The sequence below is a fragment of the Penicillium subrubescens genome, assembly GCF_028828155.1.
Source record: "Penicillium subrubescens strain IBT 31985 chromosome Unknown utg000010l_segment0_segment0, whole genome shotgun sequence".
Lineage (NCBI taxonomy): Eukaryota > Fungi > Ascomycota > Eurotiomycetes > Eurotiales > Aspergillaceae > Penicillium > Penicillium subrubescens.
In genome coordinates this window covers 779,974-800,047 of record NW_026643160.1, presented here as the reverse complement: position 1 = coordinate 800,047, position 20,074 = coordinate 779,974, and the positions used below count along the sequence as shown (strand labels likewise).

At 50.5% G+C, this 20,074-nt stretch overlaps 7 protein-coding genes across 7 annotated transcripts; 5 read left to right on the top strand and 2 right to left on the bottom strand.

Annotated features, from left to right (window-relative positions):
- Positions 1–2,059: 2,059 nt before the first annotated feature.
- N7473_011481 (deoxyhypusine monooxygenase) lies at positions 2,060–3,148 on the top strand (the record flags this gene model as incomplete). The annotated part of the gene is made up of 2 exons (XM_057157420.1): positions 2,060–2,550; positions 2,623–3,148. 2 exons carry the CDS (start codon positions 2,060–2,062, stop codon positions 3,146–3,148), a joined length of 1,017 nt encoding a protein of 338 aa, XP_057003270.1.
- Positions 3,149–3,272: 124 nt separating this feature from the next.
- On the bottom strand, positions 3,273–3,777 carry N7473_011480 (DNA-directed RNA polymerase I core subunit RPA12; the record flags this gene model as incomplete). The annotated part of the gene is made up of 3 exons (XM_057157419.1): positions 3,273–3,291; positions 3,362–3,593; positions 3,663–3,777. 3 exons carry the CDS (start codon positions 3,775–3,777, stop codon positions 3,273–3,275), a joined length of 366 nt encoding a protein of 121 aa, XP_057003269.1.
- Positions 3,778–4,141: 364 nt separating this feature from the next.
- Positions 4,142–9,664, top strand: N7473_011479 (putative sister chromatid cohesion protein Mis4; the record flags this gene model as incomplete). The annotated part of the gene is made up of 4 exons (XM_057157418.1): positions 4,142–4,319; positions 4,390–4,579; positions 4,636–4,772; positions 4,833–9,664. 4 exons carry the CDS (start codon positions 4,142–4,144, stop codon positions 9,662–9,664), a joined length of 5,337 nt encoding a protein of 1,778 aa, XP_057003268.1.
- Positions 9,665–10,391: 727 nt separating this feature from the next.
- Positions 10,392–12,698, top strand: N7473_011478 (putative NADH-ubiquinone oxidoreductase 64 kDa subunit; the record flags this gene model as incomplete). Its single annotated transcript, XM_057157417.1, has 5 exons — positions 10,392–11,211; positions 11,289–11,629; positions 11,682–11,832; positions 11,885–12,616; positions 12,682–12,698. The coding sequence occupies 5 exons, from the start codon at positions 10,392–10,394 to the stop codon at positions 12,696–12,698; spliced, it is 2,061 nt and encodes a 686-aa protein (XP_057003267.1).
- Positions 12,699–13,323: 625 nt separating this feature from the next.
- Positions 13,324–15,023, bottom strand: N7473_011477 (glucose-induced degradation complex GID8). The gene is made up of 3 exons (XM_057157416.1): positions 14,738–15,023; positions 14,321–14,516; positions 13,324–14,104 (listed from the first exon to the last, which is right to left on the bottom strand). The coding sequence occupies exons 1-3, from the start codon at positions 14,872–14,874 to the stop codon at positions 13,565–13,567; spliced, it is 873 nt and encodes a 290-aa protein (XP_057003266.1). The 5' UTR covers positions 14,875–15,023; the 3' UTR covers positions 13,324–13,564.
- A 244-nt stretch (positions 15,024–15,267) lies between these two features.
- On the top strand, positions 15,268–17,065 carry N7473_011476 (uridine kinase family protein; the record flags this gene model as incomplete). The annotated part of the gene is made up of 8 exons (XM_057157415.1): positions 15,268–15,438; positions 15,503–15,630; positions 15,694–15,838; positions 15,897–15,939; positions 16,001–16,114; positions 16,174–16,215; positions 16,272–16,503; positions 16,582–17,065. The coding sequence occupies 8 exons, from the start codon at positions 15,268–15,270 to the stop codon at positions 17,063–17,065; spliced, it is 1,359 nt and encodes a 452-aa protein (XP_057003265.1).
- A 467-nt stretch (positions 17,066–17,532) lies between these two features.
- N7473_011475 (pre-rRNA-processing protein ESF1) lies at positions 17,533–19,762 on the top strand (the record flags this gene model as incomplete). Its single annotated transcript, XM_057157414.1, has 2 exons — positions 17,533–17,596; positions 17,667–19,762. The coding sequence occupies 2 exons, from the start codon at positions 17,533–17,535 to the stop codon at positions 19,760–19,762; spliced, it is 2,160 nt and encodes a 719-aa protein (XP_057003264.1).
- Positions 19,763–20,074: the final 312 nt, after the last annotated feature.

Here is a 20,074-nt window from a genome sequence, read left to right as displayed (position 1 = left end):
ACTTACTGGAGAAATGTAAAGTTGTCCTTGATTAACTATACTAGCTTCTAGCTAAACGAGAAGCTTCTTCTACTAACACTTTAGTCGGCTTAGTTAGCCCTATCTAAAAAGAAGGTTGCTAGATAGCCTGAGACCCCGTACGAACACGGTACGCGTTTCCTCGCTCGGCTAGTTAACGTGAAGAGATGAAAATGATAGGAGAGACTTATTTATTATTCGTTGTAGTCTAACGAGACTATCAAGCCTATGGAATGGAAAGGGAAAAGAAAGGATACGGGGGGGGTGAGGTAGGTTTTTATACCTTTCCTGCCTAAGGCACCTACTCGCACCCTTCCCTTCTCGGAAACGCGTGAGGCACCTCAGGCAAACACCCTACTCGCTACTTGATATCACCGATCTTAGGCGTCTCTTCCGCTAGACACCCCTATATTCGTCACAAAGGAGCAAAAAAATCCTTATGCGCACGAAAGCGATCGTGCACAGGAGCAGACAAAAGGTCGTGCGTTCTAATCGTGGACCCACGAATCACGATTGTGGAAGAGAGACTGGGCACGAGAGAGCAAAGATCGGCTTACTAAACAGAGAGGTACCTGATAACTACCTAGACTAGTGGAAAGTCGACGCAGAATGGTCAGTATGCCCGGGAGCTCTACTCATGAACAACAAAGATGAGGTGTCAAACTTGCTTTATTTGACTAAGCAATCCAGACTTGTTGCTATCCTGTTAGTACGCCTCATGATCTACTAATGCAGCAGTAATTTCAAGCCAAGCGAAACAAAAGGAAACCTTAAGAGCAACCAGACATGGTGGAGTTCTATGTGGTTTCAGACGCCGTGGGGCGTTCTAAACGCAGAGGACTGGGCACCACGCATTATGAATCTCAAGTTTATTAAGTATTATTAATATGACTGTGACAAGCTGAAAGGTGCTCCTTCTCTTTCAAATCTTGTCTGCGCTGACAATTGGGTCTACTCGCCTAGAGGGCCGAGGCTCAAACTGGAAGCTGGCAGTGGGGAAAGGGTCCAGAGCTAACTAAAGGCGGTATTATGTGATCATCAAATATGAGTTAGCCTAACAAAGCGGCATGCATAGTTATACCTAAAGATGTACTTTCTAGATTAGAGAATCCGGCTAGTAATGAGATTCCCTCAAGGACTTTCCAAGCACATGCCGTGAACGTCATGCTCGCAGATGCTATGTTTTGATAGATCTGAGATTCAAACATTCAAGTCGGAGATAAAAAGCTAGCAGTCAATTAGTGTGTGCGAAATTCAAATCAAGCCTTCATGGGTCTGTTCCTCTTTCATGATAGTGATAGTAGCACGGTGGTTAATGGGCCAGTCGAGCAAAATTGGAGGCGTCAAGTTTGGAGGATTGGTATGAAGTTCAAGTGTACTCGAGAAATGAACGTCCTTGAGTAGTGTCTATATCATTCGAAACTTGTCTCCGTAGAAGATTGGGTGAAGGTTATGTCCAAAAAAGCTCAGAGTGATAGCACTAGCGCGTTCTTGCTATCGACAGGACTTTGAACTTTCTTTGACGGCTCAAGCGAACTCGGATAGCTTCCATGACTATCTTGGTGTCGGAGCGGGAGAACTGGCGCAAATTCCAGATTAATTAATCATAAAAGGTGTAGACTAGCCCAAATGGCGAGCGGGAATTGTTGCGGTGACTCAGAATGACTCAAACTATGACCCTATACTATAGTCCGAGATTCTCGAGTGATACTTAAGGCCGACTGTGGATGCGGCTCTTGAGATTTGAGGCAGTTCATGGAATGTTTCCTAACACTTTAGTAAATAAGCAGACAGTGAAAAGAGAAAGGCAATTACCGAGTTCTACATTGATCAAATAAAGACAAAAAAATCCCCTTGCCCTGGACTGTTATTTTACATAGTGTTAAAGAGAATTCTGCGCGGGCCAACCAGACCCGGATGGGCGCAGCGCAGCCCCGCCACCCCACCCTAAAATTCATGATAAGATCTACTCCAAAAAAAAGTATCGTCGACCCTCTTCCACACACGCACCACTTTAACCCTCGCTGTCCCTCCTTTAATAATGTCTCCCTCCGCTACTACCGAGCCCAACGGGGCCGACGACACCGTTCTCGCCCTCCGCAAGGTCCTCACCAACGAGTCCGAGCCTCTCGCTCGCCGGTTCCGCGCTCTTTTCTCCCTCAAGCATCTCGCCTGCCTACAGCCCACCACCGAACAGACCCTTCCCGCGATCCAGGCGATCGCCGCCGCCTTCGCTTCGTCGTCGGCTCTCCTTAAGCACGAGCTTGCATACTGCCTGGGTCAGACCAGGAACCGCGACTCTGTCCCTTATCTGCAGCAGGTCGTGAAGGATGTTGAGGAGGATGCGATGTGCCGCCACGAGGCTGCTGAGGCTCTCGGTGCCCTTGGATATGCAGAGAGCTTGGATATCTTGAAGAAGTTGCGGGATGATGAGAGTGAGGTGGAGATTGTTCGGGAGACTTGCGATATTGCCGTTGATCGCATTGTCTGGGAGAACTCAGAGCAGAGGAAGGCGGAGAAGTTGAAGCCTAGGTATGCAGTTCAGAAAAAGAAACTTTATTTCGTCTTCGAGGTTCAAGGAAGCTAATACTGTTCTCGATACAGTGACTTTACATCTATCGATCCTGCCCCGCCTATGCCTCTGGAGGCCAACGAGCCCTCCATTCCAGACCTTGAGAAGACACTGCTCGACACTAAGCTTCCTCTCTTCCAAAGATACCGCGCCATGTTCGGTCTGCGTGACCTCGCCTCACCTCCTGATCTCCCCACTGCCGTCGACGCTGTGAATGCGCTTGCCAAGGGTCTCAAGGACCCCTCTGCTCTGTTCCGTCACGAAGTTGCGTTCGTCTTCGGCCAACTATGCCACCCCGCCTCGATTCCCTGCCTCACAGAGTGTCTGGGTGACCTGAAGGAGGTCGGTATGGTGCGCCACGAGGCGGCCGAGGCCCTGGGCAGTCTGGGTGACGAGGAGGGTGTTGAGGACACACTGAAGCGCTTCCTCAATGACCCTGAGCAGGTGGTACGCGACAGTGTCATTGTGGCTCTTGACATGGCAGAATTCGAGAAGAATGGTGAGATGGAATATGCGCTCATCCCAGAGGGAGCCGCTACTGCTGTCTCGGCGGCATGATGAATCTCTGGATGAAAAATGAAAAATGTCGTGACGTCGTTATTTTGATACTCTTTATCCCGCTCTGTTATACAGCCAAAACATAGAACCCTTTTCCTTTTTGTACAGTCCTTTTTTTCCTTCCTCAGTTGTTCGATGTTTCCCTATACAGCAAGATTAGTATTTGACTGGATGGGGAATGTGATGTGGAGCTTCCCACGAGGGAAGACATACTTGTAACCGCAAACACAGCGGTAGAACACAGTACTACCTTCATCAGCACTGCGCAGCTGGACGGTAGTGAAGAACATCTCCGTTCTTCCACACTTGTTGCAGGTGTGGTTTGTGACGGCCTCGGTCTTGCGATCTTCGGCAGACAGAGTCTGGACGGCAGAGCGCTTCGATCTCAAAGCGGAGGGGAAGGCAGAGGGCTTGGACTCGGAGACGATAGTTTGCGGAATGATATCTGAAGAAATGTTAGGTCATTCAGCTTTCCACTAAAGCCATCTTCCAGTACTGTATGCAATTCACATACCCTTGTTCCGCGCTCCGCAGACATTGCAGTGTAGGATCGCATTTTCATCTCCGGTAGATTCGCGCAGCAGATTACCGCAATCCGTGCAGAAAATCAAAGATCCAATAGCCGACATTTTGAATACTGGTAGTCAAGCGTAAATCCACCAGCGAGTCCTGTCAATAATAATAAAAAAGCAGTAATCGAGATCAATGAGAAGATGAAGTTGCGGCACTGGACTTTTTTTTGAACGCACGGGCCACTCCGATATTACTACAGGCGGTAAGACGCGGCAGTAATACTCCCCGATGGAATGATGAACGAATATGGTCATCGTGAGCTCTCCCTGATCCGATTTCCGACCATCCAGCCCGATCGTGTACGATAAGAGTGTCGAGAAGCATGCCATAGATGCTCAAATCCTCTGTCATGACTCTGCCACGAGCAGGTCCCCCTCCGTTTGATTAGCGCCTTCCTTGCTCGACTCGGCAACCGCCAACATGGATCTCAATGGACGCCCAGCGGTGCAGGTCGTCATCAACGGCCATCCATCGGCGCAGCAAGCCTATGGTCCGACCATGTCGTTCCAGAACCAGCATATACCGCAGTCCAGACCATTATCCGTGGATGAGGCGCTTCAGTACTCGTCCATGTCCAGTGCTCCTGTCTTTGGTCTCGGTCCGTCTACCTGCGAATTACCCCCAAATCCCGAGACGGAGAGCTCATCTAACTCATTCTTGACTTTTAGACTGCGTGATACGCCCTGATGTTGGTCGTCCGTCCAATACCACCTCTATCAATCATGTCCTTCAAGCTGGTCGCAATACTTTGAGTGAGCTCGATGCGGAGATACAGTCCGGCCTGGACGAGTCAAGTCGCCTGGAGACGTCCCGTGAATACCTTCAGCAATTGCTGGATGGAGATCAGTTGACTGAATTGTAGGGGAAATCCTCAAATTTCACTCTCATATTTACTGACATACCTCTCCCGCCAGCAAATTCAAGATCCCTCCTACTCTCAGCCGCAGTCAACATTCACTCTCGATCACCTCAGATGGCCCTTCCTCCTGTCGCAGTCAACTCGGCTCCTTTGCTCGGATGATCCTAGAGTCAACGGACATCGCCTTCAGATGTGAGACCGGAATACACACAAAAACGCTGTTTAAGCCGGCTGCTAATGATCACATCTCAGATCCCGAGACGTCAACTCCCAAGATCAAACCTGAAAAGAAAGAAACGATATCGAAAGCTGCTACCGAGTGGAATCAGCAGGCATATATTGCAAACAGCACGAATTCCGCCTCATTCGAAAAGTCTCAACAACCTTCGAGCCAAGTGTCCGTGGTCATCCCAATGAAGTCTACACCCACGAAAGAAGTGAAGTCAAAGCCAAAAATCAATCATGAGGATGAGATTACCGCGAGGCGGCTATGGGACCAAAAGGCGGAAGCCGACGACGCTCTTCTGAAACTACAAGATGTTCTGCATGAAGTCTTCGAGGCGGAGGATCAGATCGAGCCGGACTCTTCAATTGCTCTAACTGCGGACAGGCCGAACCCAATTTTTGTGAATACGAGGTCATTGGAGGTTCACGGCGTGGTCTTGTCTTCCGACGCTCATACCCGTCTACAAAAAGCCATTCGGAAAGTATCTGGATTTGATCGACTTCAGGACATTCCCTCCGACTATTTAAAAAGGATTCAGAAACTTTGCGAAAAGCCAATTCTTGCCGCTCAGGCCGCACCGCTCACTTTGCATGATCCTCTCAATGAGGCTGAGACTCAGGAATGGCTGGGCAAAGTTGAGGATATTTTGAATGCTTTGCTCGCCATTGGAACACTTCTGCAGACAATGTCTGGGCGCCAGACGGAGCGAGATCTATGCCCCGAAGATCTCATCGAAGCCGTTCCGCCCGTTGTCGAGCAGGTTTTCGATCACTGCATCATTCCTGCTGTTGAATCACGCCCAGGCGGCAAGGATGCGGAGCATTTCAAGTTTTTCTCGGCCCAGCGACGCATCATTGCAAGCCTGATTCATCAAAGTAAAAAGGCGTTGACTCTTTTCGCGGACTTTTTATCCCGAATTGAAGTGCCTGAAAGCCCTATCAACTCCGCTTTATTCTTCGCTGCCAAGTTGATCTTCGTTGAAAATGCACACAACGAGAGAGACTCCGCTGTTGGATCTGCAAAGTTCGAGCCAGCAAGACGTGGAGCAATGGACGTGCTCGCAAAAATCTTCGCTCGGTATCCAGCCCAGCGGTCCTATATCTTGGATCAAATCCTAGGTTCTTTGGAAAAGCTCCCTTCCACCCGTCAAAGCGCCAGGCAGTTCAAACTGGCTGACGGGAAAAACATCCAACTTCTCACGGCGTTGGTCCTTCAACTTGTGCAGACCACTGCACTGGAAACACCTACACGCTCGAAAACCAAGCGTCGACTACAAGCTTCAACAGATGACGACGATGATGAATTGATGGGCGGCGATGAGCCTGATGACGACGATGACGACGAGTCTCTGGAGCGCTTGGCGGCCAAGGTCAACAGACTATACGACAACGCCATTCGAAGCGCACAATACATCGTGACATTTATAGTGCAGCGTGCCATGAACGCGACCAAAAGTGGCGATCAGCCATTCCGAAACATTCTTGATCTTTTCACTGAAGATTTGATCAACGTGCTCGGATCTACCGATTGGCCTGCGTCGGAGCTGCTTCTTCGAATCATGGCGTCGCATATGGTCGGCATTGCAGATCTCGACAAGAGCTCGGCTCAAGCGAAGAGCATGGCTCTCGAGCTTCTAGGATGGATGGGTTCTGCAATTTCGGATTTGATCGCAACCGCTCAACATATGCTTCCCGCTCTGGAGGACGCCGATAGTGAGCTTACGGATTCCCTCAAGCAGCAGTTCGAGGATTTCTCTAGTCGTGCGCTACACCCACAGGACTTGGTCGCACCAAATGGCCCCTACCGAATGGCCCTTGAGTATTTGTCACAAGATACGAGCTCGGACAACTCTCAGCTGACTAGCACAAGGGGCTTTTATTTGGCTGCGTGGGCGAAGGTCGTTTGTAACCTCTATTACAACTCCGAAGACAAGGAAGAAATGCCAGAAGACGATATGACCAACGAACTGGTGGTTCTCCTATCGAGATCCTTCTCCGATTCTCGCTGGCTGGAGACACACAGGAAGTTCAATTCCATCTCCAATGTTCATGGAAAGTTTGCCTATATCCTGACGGTTCTGAATTCGGGCTTTGGCAAAGCATTTGATACCATTCTCAAGGTCCTTCTAAATTCAATTGCTAGCGACCAAGCCAAGGTTCGCAGCCGAAGTTTGAAGAGTGTCATTGAAATGCTCGAGAAAGATCCAAATCTTCTTGATCGGGATGCCTCAGTTATGCATCTGATTCTTCGTTGCACCACGGACGCTTCACCTATGGTCCGTGATTCGGCCTTGTCCTTGATCGCCAAATGCATAGGGCTTCGACCGAAGCTGGAGGAACAAGGGTGTCGCAGTATCCTTGCGTGCGCTGCTGATCCCACGGCCGGTGTTCGCAAGCGCTGCATTGGTCTGTTGAAAGAACTCTACCACAAGACCCATCGGCAAGAGCTCAAGTTGGCCATCCTTGATAGCTTCCTTCAACGGACGGGCGATCATGAGGACAGTGTGGCAACCTTGGCCCGTCAAACTTTCGAAGAAATTTGGCTTGTCCCATTCCATGAGTCAATTGATGCCATCTCCGACGGACCAAAGCTTAAGATCGCACTCGGGGAGCAGGTCGGGTTGATCGTCAGCCTTGTTGAGCGCAGTGACAACGCCCTTGACTCTCTTGGCATCTGTTTGAGGGCGGTACTTTCCGAAAAATCCAAGTCTGCGACCCTTAATTTCAAAGTCTGCAAATCGATGGTGGCCATCATGTTCCAGAGACTCGTGGAAGATGCCGATGCTTCTCCACAAGAGTTCAAGCAAGCCCTGCTCCAGACAATAACCGTCTTTGCCAAGGCCAACGCAAAGCTGTTCAGCCCAGATCAATTGGAAGCCTTGCATCCGTACATCGGCAACCTTGCTAATGCGGACGACCTATTCCTGTTCCGATCTGTGGTCGTGATTTACCGATGTGTCTTACCGTATCTATCCTCCTCCCACAACAAGCTGCTCAAGGACGTTCAGAATGATCTCTTCAAGAGTGTCGCCAAGCTGAGTCGTCACGAGTTGAATGAGGTCATGGCTTGTCTGTGGACCATCAATGGTGTCTTGCAGAACACAGACCGACTCGTCAAGCTGACTCTGTCCGTTCTCAAGCCATTGCAGCAATACAAGAGCGTCGACCTGTCATCGCCCGACAATGCTAAGATATCAGCACGTGCCAAGAGCTACCTCAGAATCGCAGGTTGCGTCGGAAAGCATTGTGATCTCGAGAAGTATATTCCTCATTTCAAAAATTCATTTCCGACATGGGCTACTGGCTCTAGTAGCTCCGTGGCTGCCCTGATGGTCGACTGTATCCTTCCATTCACTAGCTCCAACCAGCCTACTGAGCTTCGAGTTACGGCTCTTGAGAGCGTGGGTTCCATCTGTCAATCTTGGCCCGCGCAGTTCGGCCGGGAGCCCACTCGAAAGATGTTCGCACAGGTGTTCAAGGAAGATGCTCCTGGGTTGCAGCATATAGTGCTTCGGTCTTTCGCAGATTTCTTCTTCATTCACGAGGGCAAACATGAGAAAGGAGTGGTACCAACTCCCGAGGCAGCTGCCCAGGAGGATTCCACCCGGCTCGGAGGGTCACTGAGAGCTAGCGATAATGATGGCGCTGCTGCATTGATTGCCCAACACTTCCTCAAGAACATGCTGAAGGTTGCACAGTCCCGACAGGATACTTACGCGCTGACCGCTATCGAACTCATTGCAAGCATCAACCGTCAAGGTTTGGTGCATCCCAAGGAATGCGCGGGAGTCCTCGTCTCGCTGGAGACATCGACTGATCCAAAGATCGCCAAGGTCGCTTTTGACACGCACAAGATGATTCACCAACAATTCGAATCTATGTTCGAGCGAGAGTACATGCGAGCCATTCAAGAAGCCTTCTACTATCAGCGCGACGTGGTCGGCGATTCGAACGGTGCTACCCCTCGGCCTTTCGTTGCAAAGCTTGCTCCTCTATTCGAAATCGTCAAGATCAGCAACAGTCGGTACCAAAAGAAGTTCCTTTCCAATCTTTGCTCTAAGGCGGACTTTGAGTTGAAGAAGCTTGATGCCTCTGGTGACCCCCCAGAACATCTCCTGATGGCCCGCTTCATCTCTCAGAATCTGGCATATTTCGACTATGCTCAGTTGGCTGAACTGCTACCTACCGTTGGCTGTCTCGAGCGAATTGTCTCTTCGACCGGCACTGTTGTTGCGCATGCAATCGAAACAGATCTATTCCCAAGTCCAATTGGTCCACCTGTGGTCGAGACTCCAACTGGCATGATGAGCCTTGGCCCTGATGTGCCGATGCCGATGCCTCCCAGTGTCTCGCAGCCAGTCAATCCCGCAACTCTACGACTCTTGACCACCGCTGCCGCATCACTCTCTATGCTTTGGGAAGCGCGAACCTATCTGCGCCGTCTCTATGGACTCAACTCACACCAGAAAGACAAGGATGGCAACGGCAAGCAGAGCGCCAAGGAGCTCAACAAGACGGCCACCAAGGTTCATGGTGTGACTGGTGAAAAGTTCTGGGAAGCCGTTGTGGGAAATATGGCCTCGCTCGACAGTGAAGAAGCTATGCTCACCAAGTGCCGTGAATTCTCGACCTTGCTGGCCATTGACGAGGAGTTCAAGGTCGACCGGGAGAATGATGGGGAGGGCGACAGCCTCGACGCAATCGGAGATGCCGATGATATGATTGGCTTTGGTGGATCTCGTCCAATGAAGCGCAAGAGCTCTGTTTCCAGCACCGGTCTGAACAAGCGACCCAAGGCCCGCAAAAGCTCTGTCGGCAGGAAGCCATCTAGTGCCGAGCCTGATGACGGCTGGGATTAGAATGATGCCTGCCCTTTTCAAATCAAAAATAACCCCAGCCGATGCGATCCGAATATTTCACACTCTTCAGAGAGTTATCTTGTCTTTTCAATCTTGCATATCAGGCGAAGGCCGGCGTTTATTTTGACATTTTTTTCTTTTCTGCGTGGGGTATTACTGGGCACGGCTTCTCTTACTTATACCAAGACCGGCGGCGGGTGATACATAGCTCTTACTTGCCTTCCTTTTTTTATGCATGTTGTGGCGCGAGCGGAGGGTTCATTTGCTTCTTCAGAGTTGCAGAGCTACTCTACAGTACCTATGACTCGTTGATTCCAATTTTTCATGAGTATATAATAGAATTTACAGTACTTCAATCCAGATATCCCGTGCTAAATTGCTAATAACTACATAACAATATCATCAGCCCTTAGTCACGGCATAAACAGCCTAAAATAGTTCCCTGCCAAGTCCAGTCCTGTTTTACAGTCTCCACTTTCCGCAGGTGCCGATTCCCGGGCCCCCACGTGACCTCTACATGACGTCGGGCAATTGAGCTGGCACGCATACGGTGCTGGCACATTTCCTCTTCTTTGACTCTCTTCAAACACCTCCTTTCGTTTCGACAAAGACATTCGAGGTCACTCCTTTTGCATTTTTGCCAGCAGGCTCGGTCCTGCGTGGTTCACGTCGGCACATAGCTTATCTCCACTTCCTTGGTCTCTCCTGCGGCTTGCGCTCGCTCACGATGCGCGCGGCGGTACTCCGGAGTCGTCCGGACGGCCCTGCGCTGAGGTCAATTGGATCTCTGGCGACTAGTTTCAAAGCTTCAAAGACTGCTTTGCCTGCCAGATTCCCAATCACCCGCTCGTTGAACACCTCCTCTCGCCGTCCCCTGTCCCAGCGCCGCAGCGGCCCGACTCCCAATGTGTCGATCCCGATCCGGTCCCTGTCCGATAAGGTGGCTGCAAAGGTCACCGTCAAGCAACGACCAAAGGTCCTAGCAGCTCTTTACAAGTCCTTCGCCTTCTGTGGTTTCTTCGTTATCGGTACTGGTGTCGTTATCGTCGCCTTCTTCCTCTATGATGCGAGTACATACCGCGAAACCCCCAGTGCGGAGGATATCCCTGTCTCGGAATTGGCTCTCAACCCGCGTCGTGGTGGACCCAAGAATTTGCCAATTGCGGATTTTCTCGTCGGTGATTACGATTCGGATTCTATGGTTCAGCAGAAGGATAAGCCTCGTCTGGTTATTCTGGGTACTGGTTGGGGTAGCATTGCGCTGCTTAAGAACTTGAACCCGGGTGACTACCATGTTACCGTTGTTTCTCCGACTAATTACTTCTTATTTACTCCCATGTTGCCCTCTGCTACGGTGGGCACGCTTGGGCTTCGGTCTCTGGTTGAACCTGTGCGACGCATTATTGATCGTGTTAATGGGCATTTCTTGAAGGCTTCTGCGACGGATGTTGAATTTTCGCATAAGTTGGTTGAGGTCTCGCAGGTTGATCAGGATGGGAACACGAAGAACTTCTACCTTCCTTATGATAAGCTTGTTATTGGTGTTGGTACGTGTGACAATCCGGAAGAGACTGGGGTTCGAGTCGTCTTGGTGGACTGCTGAACTAACGCAATATCTGATCAGGCTGCGTGACAAACCCACACGGTGTCAAGGGTCTCGAGAACTGCAACTTCTTGAAGACTATTGACGATGCTCGCAAGATCAAGAACAAGGTGCTGGATAACATGGAACAGGCCTGTCTGCCCACTACTACTGACGAGGAGCGCCGGCGCCTGCTGTCTTTCGTTGTCTGTGGTGGTGGTCCCACTGGTGTCGAGTTCGCTGCTGAGCTGTTCGATCTACTCAATGAGGACCTGCTTCACTCTTTCCCTCGGATTGTCCGCAATGAGATTTCCGTCCACATCATCCAGAGCCGAACTCATATCTTGAATACTTATGACGAAGCGCTTTCCAAATACGCTGAGGTACGCGGCTGAACATCGCTATTGTGATGCCTGTTATACTAATGCTAAATAGAGCCGTTTCTCCCGTGACGGCGTTGAAGTCTTGACCAATGCCCGAGTCAAGGAGGTCCAGAAGGATCGCGTGCTTTTCAGTCAAGTTGAGGATGGTAAAACTGTCGTCAAGGAAATTCCGACCGGATTCTGCCTTTGGTCTACTGGAGTTTGTGAGTACTTCGCTTCATGCAATCCTCGCCTCAGTTCTAATTTCCCGTTCAGCTCGCGCCGAGATCTGCGAGACCCTCTCCGAGAAGCTCGAGGGGCAAAACAACAAGCACGCTCTGGAAACCGACTCCCACCTCCGCGTGATTGGCGCTCCCCTAGGCGACGTCTACGCTATTGGCGATTGTTCAACTGTCCAGAACAACGTTGCCGAAAATATCATTAAGTTCCTACGCACCATCGCCTGGGAAAAGGGCCGTGACCCGGAGAAAGTGCATCTAACCTTCACCGAATGGCGCGACGTCGCCAACCGCGTGAAGAAGCGCTTCCCACAAGCATCTAACCATCTCCGCCGTCTAGACCGCCTCTTCGAACTGTACGATGTCGACCACTCCGGCACTCTGGACTACGGCGAGCTATCCGAACTCCTACACCAAATCGATACCAAGCTCACTTCACTGCCTGCCACTGCCCAGCGCGCGAACCAGCAGGGTGTCTACCTGGGCCGCAAATTGACCAAGATCGCATCCGCCCTACCCGGTCTCAAGGCTAATGAGATTGATTACGGTGACCTGGACGAGGCTGTCTACAAGGCGTTCAAGTACAAGCACCTGGGCAGTCTGGCGTATATCAGCAACGCTGCTATTTTCGATTTTGGCGGTATGAGCTTCAGTGGTGGTGTTATTGCTATGTATCTCTGGCGTAGTATTTACTTCGCAGAGAGCGTTAGCTTCCGGACGCGTTGTATGTTGGCGATGGATTGGGCTAAGCGTGCTCTTTTTGGAAGAGGTATGTTCCATCAATTCGCTATACTTGACTTCAAAGGGATCATTCTGACTAATTTGTTCTGGCAGATCTTATGAGCTTCTAAACCATATCTACAGTACCTCTTTCTTTGCACCTACTCATCCTGGATAATTATTTTCTGGGGAGAGTCCAGGGCTGTCTTGTCTTTTCTGATGCTGAGCTGGTTCGGCATGAAACATTCATAGATCATTGTTTGCTCCATTGAGCCAGCCTAGGGCTTGGGCTTTTTTTTCTATCTCCCCGAGTTCTTTTTGTTCTAGGCGGGATAGATCTAATGGGCTGTCTGTCTTTGTTTGATGTATGGGCCGAGTTGGCCATGCATACCTACGTACTTGCTTCTTCTTTTTCTTCACCTTTTTTTTTTTTTTTTTGCCTTGCGTCGGATTTTCTTTGACTTTTATGAGCTCTTGCACATTGCTGCATGCATATATTTAGTATCTATAGCCTGGATTGTGTATGTACACTTGCATTGAAATGAATATGTCTCCCATGGGTATGTCAACGGCTACGTTAGATATATATTTTGTCCGGGTACTCGGTAGATATCCACCTGTAACTCGAGGTACTAGGTTTAGGTACCTAGCTTGGTTATAACTTAGTTATAGCCTGTTGCTACCTAGATTTACGTAGAATGCTTGTCAAATACCATTTTAAGCACCGAATATATTTACAGTTACCAGGTGCTAGACTTTGGAAGTAGACAAGGTGGATTTATTTCCATTGAAATACAGACAATGGTGTGTTGTGAAACATGAAATGTATTTGTATTGACCTCGATCCGGAGGTATCCAACCCGAGTGGGTTGCCCAAACGCCAACCAGCCCCAGAAGCGCCTCGCTAAAAGAAACCAGAGAAAAAAAAACCACAGAGGAGCCGGGAAAAAGACGCAGCTCCGCAGCGCCGGTCAGGGAAAATTCTGCGGTGCAGTCCTCAAGCTACCATGGTATCGACATCGCCGTTATTGGCCATCACGGTATCGCCGGAACCATTTTGGCTGTTTCCATTGTTGGCCGCATTATTACTGTTGTTACGGGACTGGGTGTTATCATTGTTGTCGCCGAGCAGGCCGATGTCCAGCTTATCCGGGATATCCTTCTTGGCGTCTCGGGCCTTGTGTTCGGCGAAAGCACGAAGCTTAACGAGATTTCGCAGGCGCGCTTCTTTACGAGCGCCCTGGTTCTGGAGGATGGCCTCATTGACACGCTGTGCGATGTCTTTACGGAGGCTAGGGTCTAGGAGGCTGGCGAGGGAGGGGGTCAGATTGTCGCTGGGAAAGATCAGTAGAGCAAGCGTCCGCTCCAAGTCCTCGAGGAACTGGGGGTTGGTTGGAGCCCGGGGTGCGAGCTGCGCAGTCGCGAATTCCAGGGCGGGACTGATGTCGCCGTCTGGAGTGGAAGTGCAGGTGCGGATTAATTCTATTAGTTGCAGGCGCAGGAGCGCGAAATGCAACGCGGGGTTTTCATCCAAGATCTATTCAATCTTGTTAGCCGATGCACATGACAGAATGTGTGAGATGTGCAAGACAAATTGAAGGCAATGGTTGTTGTTCATACTGAGGACTGAAGATGTTTGACTATCCGCAACTCCCCGAAGGGTGTAATAGGAGTGGTGCATGAAACTTTGAATAATCATAACAACAGGGGGAGAGGTGGTGAAATCGGAGCTAAGTGTAGAGTAGAATCTTACCTGAGGATTCAGTTCGTTGATCTTTTCAATGGCTGCCTGGATATTCCCCGAGTGGATGAAGGTCCGAATCTCAACTCGTACCTGGATCGACTCCAGATCGGTCCGCAGTTGGATGTTGGCCTCGACAGCGAATTTACTCGCAGCAGCAGGGTAGCCGTTGGTGATGAGGTAGTCCATAACCAGGTAATTGATATCACTAGAGCTGGGTATTAGCAGCTGTTGCAAATGACGAAGTCATGTTCATAGACGGCAGAAAAAAAGAATGTGACGAAGGGGTCAGGTAGACAAGTCAATGTTTTTCTCTTCAAGGTTTTTCAGAGAGATTCCCAACTTGAGTTTAAGATCATCATGTCACGGCAAGCCGAGGTGGGAAGGAGTGGACATAGGCTGGTAGCGGGAGGGAGGTTGGCGACTCACGTTTTGGACGGCTTCACCTCGTCGACCTTCCGCTCGAACTGGTGCCATGTTGGCGTGGCAGTTGAGGGAGTACGAGACATCTGTGCAGTGTTAAAAAACCCCAGCTTCACACGGGTAGTCAACACGCCAAGCAGCATACAAGATTAGTGGAGGACATTGCGTGGTAGGTACTACCACCGAGTGGCAGGATTGCAGAGATTCAGCTATGTGACAAGCTGAAGGGCGACCCGAGAGACGACAGCCATGGAGGAAAGGCAGAACGCTGGAGTGGGAGAATGAAGCCCTGGAGGAAGAAGAAGTGAAAAGAAAAGAGGAAGTCGAGAAGAGCGGAAGAAAGAAAATGACTTAAGCGATTATGTCAGCCACAAGCGAAACGGGCGTCACGCGCTAAGCCCAATCGATCGCAACTGAGACGAGTCCAGCAAAACCACAAGATAAGAGACCCCCCATTACCCTCTCAAGTCCAAAGGACCCTATTCCCGATTGCTTGTGTCCGGGTGCCATGGTGTGAGGCTCCTCTGACAGTGAATATGGAGTCGACATCGCCGTTCTATTCGCTTGTTCCGGAGGCCAAGTACTCTCCGCCATGGCAGGACTTGAGCATCATCGGTATTGCTGGGAGCTCCGGCTCTGGCAAGACTTCAGTGGCTATGGAGATTGTCAAGTCGCTGAATCTGCCCTGGGTGGTGATTTTGGTCATGGTATGTATACTAGCCTTGATCATTTGATCTTGATCGGACCTTCTAACATATAAGCACGCGACAGGATTCGTTCTACAAGACCTTGACTCCCGAGGAGCATGCCAAGGCCCATGCCAATGAATATGACTTTGACTGCCCGGAGTCGATTGATTTTGACCTCCTGGTAGATACTCTCAAAGATCTGAAGCAAGGGTAAAATCTATTCATCTATTGATTTTCATGTATGACCGTCTCTAATCGGGACTGTGCTTAAAGCAAGAAGGCGCATATTCCCGTCTACTCGTTTGCCGACCACCAACGGCAAACCCAGACGACCACCTTATATTCTCCCCGAGTGCTCATCCTCGAGGGTATTTTGGCCCTTCACGACCCGAGAATCTTGAATCTACTCGATGTCAAGGTATAGTAGTGAGCCACAAACTGTCAGCGTTGGCCATTCAAGCTGACAACCACGATAGATTTTCGTAGAGGCCGACATGGATGTCTGCTTGGGACGCAGAGGTTGGAGTTCACCATTTCTGTTCGAACAATTTTTCAGTACTGACGCCTTGTTATATTACAGTCCTTCGCGACGTCCGCGAGCGTGGTCGAGACATTGAAGGCATTATCAAACAATGGTTCGCCTTTGTGAAGCCCTCTTTCACCAGATTTGTGGAACCTCAGCGACCGATATCTGGTAGGTACCTGCAAGCGTTAGTTCTCATCGTTCGAAAACGGTCTAATTTCGTGGCTTAGATATTATCATTCCTCGTGGTATTGAAAACACGACCGCTATTGGTAAGCCATCCTTTTGGAATCATATCACCAACCCTACCGATACTAACTTTTCAAAGACATGGTCGTGAAGCATATTCAGCGTAAGCTCCAGGACAAGTCGGAGAAGCATACTGAGGCTCTCCGGAAGCTTGGCCTCTTGGCTGCCAAGGTCGAATTGCCGGCCAACGTGCATGTCATGCCCACCACCCCGCAATTCGTGGGCATGAACACCGTTCTGCAAGACCCAGCGACGGAACATGTCGATTTTGTCTTCTACTTTGATCGACTTGCCTCGATCCTTATTGAGAAGTCCGTCCCCGTTGCCCCCCCCCCCCCCCCCCCCCCTATATGCTACAAATCCTGATTACTGACTTTTTGAACCTACAGAGCCCTGGATATGACAACGTATGTCCAGGCCACAGTGGAGACACCACACGGTAATAAGTACATGGGCGTGAACCCCAAAGGTTCTGTCTCTGCAGTTGCCATCTTACGTGGAGGTTCTTGCCTGGAGACTGCTCTGAAGCGGACCATCCCAGATTGCATTACTGGCCGTCTCCTGATCCAGACCGACGAAAGCAGCTCCGAGCCAGAGCTGCATTACCTCAAGCTTCCTCTCCAGCTGGAGGAGCATTCTATGGTTATGCTCTTGGATCCACAGATGGCCAGTGGAGGAGCTGCCCTGATGGCTGTCCGTGTCTTGGTTGACCATGGCGTGTCAGAAGAAAGGATTGTCTTCGTGACGTGTGCTGCTGGTGAAACTGGTATCAAGCGTCTGGTTGCAGTCTTCCCTAAGATCAACGTCATTGTTGGTCGTATTGAGGCGGATGGTGAGCCACGCTGGATGGAGAAGCGTTACTTTGGATGTTAGGTTGTCCTCACGCTCCTTTTTTGCGTTTGAATTACTCCCTTCGTCAGGTAAATAAGGAAGTCGCTCGTCAATGAAGTACATATGGATCATGACCTTTAATTTTGTAAAAAAGGCTTACCGGGAGACCCTGGGAAAGGCCGACTGGCAGAACCAACAATTCAGCAGTAAAGCTGTGTTCCCATTAGCTGTAACCCATTTGGCACCGTGACAAGCCCAATAACACTTGATCAAATATCTACAGTAGTTGACCAATAAAATGAGACCCGACGGAAGACTCCTTTTGAGGCAAGGCTCACGTGCCTACACACCGCCTGTTGAAATACCGGCAGAAAAAAGAAATTTGTCCGCAGTTTGCGCTGGACACTCCATTTCTTCTACGTAACATCGTCCCCCAGAATTCTGTCAGCTGTTTTTATTCTGTCAATCAAAAATCTTGGTTGCATTGTTGAACACAGCTCAACTTCACAATGGCAGGCCAGGACAAGAAGAAGTCCAAGAAGACCGGAGCCAGAGAGGCTGGCCCGGTGATCAGTACGTGCAACTTCTAGTTAACAGGAAGAGAATCTACACGGGCACAGCTCACTGACTGATGGAAATATAGCTGATCCCCGTTTTGCGAATATCCAAAGCGATCCTCGTTATCGCCTGCCGAGCAAGCGCCAGACTCATGTCAAACTCGACAAGCGCTTCCAGCACATGCTGGAGGACAAGGACTTCTCCCGCAATGCTGCCGTGGACCGATATGGACGCAAATTGGCAAAGGACGATACCAAGAAACAACTGAAGAAGTTCTATAGCTTGGAAGATGACGATGAAGACGAGGAGGACGACGAGGCTCTGAGCGCAGATGACGACGATGAGGTCCAAAAAGAGTTGAAGCGCGTGGAAGAACGCTCATATGACCCGGCTAGAGATGGTGGTTTCACAGACTCGTCATCTGAAGAGAGCTCCAGCGATGACGACGACGAAGACGAAGCGGAGGTTGAAGATGATGAAGTCGAGTTCCCAGACAAGCAGCAAGCCAATGTGCCGCTCGGAGAGGTTACGAATCGCATCGCCGTTGTCAACTTGGATTGGGATAACATTCGCGCTGAGGACTTGATGGCTTGTTTCTCCAGTTTCCTACCAGCGGGTGGCCGTGTTCAAAATGTGACTGTGTACCCCAGTGAATTCGGAAAGGAGCGCATGGAGAAGGAAGAGATCGAGGGTCCTCCAAGAGAAATTTTTGCCTCAGCCAGCGGAGGTCCTGCAGATGAGGACGAGGAGGAGGAACTTGATTCTGAGGAGGAAGAGGAGCAAATTAAGAAGTCTCTGCTCAAGCCCGACACGGGCGAAGAATTCAATTCTACGAAACTGCGGCAATACCAACTGGAGCGACTCCGCTACTTCTACGCTATCCTTACGTTCTCCAACAAAGAATGTGCCAAGCACGTTTACGACCTCGTCGATGGTGCCGAGTACCTTTCCAGCGCCAACTTCTTCGACCTTCGCTTCGTTCCCGATGATACCGATTTCTCCGATGACAAGCCTCGCGATGCATGCTCTCGAATCCCCGATGGGTACAAGCCGAACGAATTCGTCACAGACGCTTTGCAACACAGTAAGGTCAAGTTGACCTGGGATGCGGACGACAAGTCACGGAAAGAGGCACAGGCTCGGGCGTTCCGCGGTTCTCGGAAAGAAATCGATGAGAACGACCTGAAGGCCTACCTTGGAAGCGATAGTTCCGAGAGCGAGGATGAGGAAGATGGCGGCGTGGAGGTGGTCGATAACACTGCAAACGAGGGCACAAGTGTCAAGCTTTCCAAGAAGGAGGCCGAGAGACAACGCATGCGTGCATTGCTGGGTCTGAGCACCGAGCCTACTCCTTCATCCAAATCAGCTGGCCCTGTCGGTGAGATGGAGGTTACCTTCACATCTGGTCTCGCCGGCGGCCGTGGCAAGGATACTGATATCTTTGAGAACGAGCCTCAAATTGAAGAGACGGCTCTCGAGCGCTACGTGCGGAAGGAGCGCGAACGCAAGAAGAGACGCAAGGAAAAGCGTCAGGCCGAGAAACGGGGTGAGGATCCAGATGCGGAGGGTGGTTCTGATGCGGAGGATGAACCTGCTCCAGAGGAGCAAGCGGAAGAAGAGTTGGGCTTCAACGATCCCTTCTTCGACGACCCTAGTGGCAAGGCTACATCTGCAGCCCGTCGCAAGGAGGAGAAGCGCAAGAAGCGCGAGGAACGTGCTGCTGCGGAAGCTGCCTCGGCTGCCCAACGCGCCGAACTGGAGCTACTGATGGTGGACGATGAGAAGGCCAAGATCCAGCACTTTGATATGAACGAGATTGAAAGGGCAGAGAAACAGGCCCGGCGGAAGGGCAAGAGCAAGGGCAAGGGCAAGACCAAGGAGGCTGCCGCTGCGGTTGCGGACGATTTCAATGTCAATGTCAACGATCCCCGTTTCTCTCGCCTGTTTGAGAGCCACGAGTTCGCCATTGACCCGACCAACCCTCGCTTCAAGGCCACCTCCGGCATGAAGGCCCTCCTAGACGAGGGTCGCAAGCGCCGACACACTGGAGATGACGGTGAGCCGGAGGAACCTACGGACAGCCGGGATCGGTCAAAGAAGCAAAAGAAGGGCTCTAAGGAGTCTGGACTGGATGACTTGAAACAACTGGCTGCTAAGGTCAAGCGGCGGTCCAAAGCGTGAACAAAAAAGCTCCTGTTGATTTACTTTTAATTTAGTTTCTAGCGGCATGATGAACCCACATAGATACTCTTTCTCATTCCCATGGTTCCTATCTTATATCATATCTCACATGTTATAGTGTCACGTATCTCATTTGGCTAGGACACCGACATCTCACGCAGCGACCTTGTAGATACCAATAAGCAGATTGTCACTCAATAACAGTCATTAAGAGAGCTCTCACCGAGTCGACTGCACATCGCGACTGGACTGATGCAGTGTCACCTTGCAAACTTGCTACTTGAGGCTGAGATCATGTGGCATGCCCGTTGT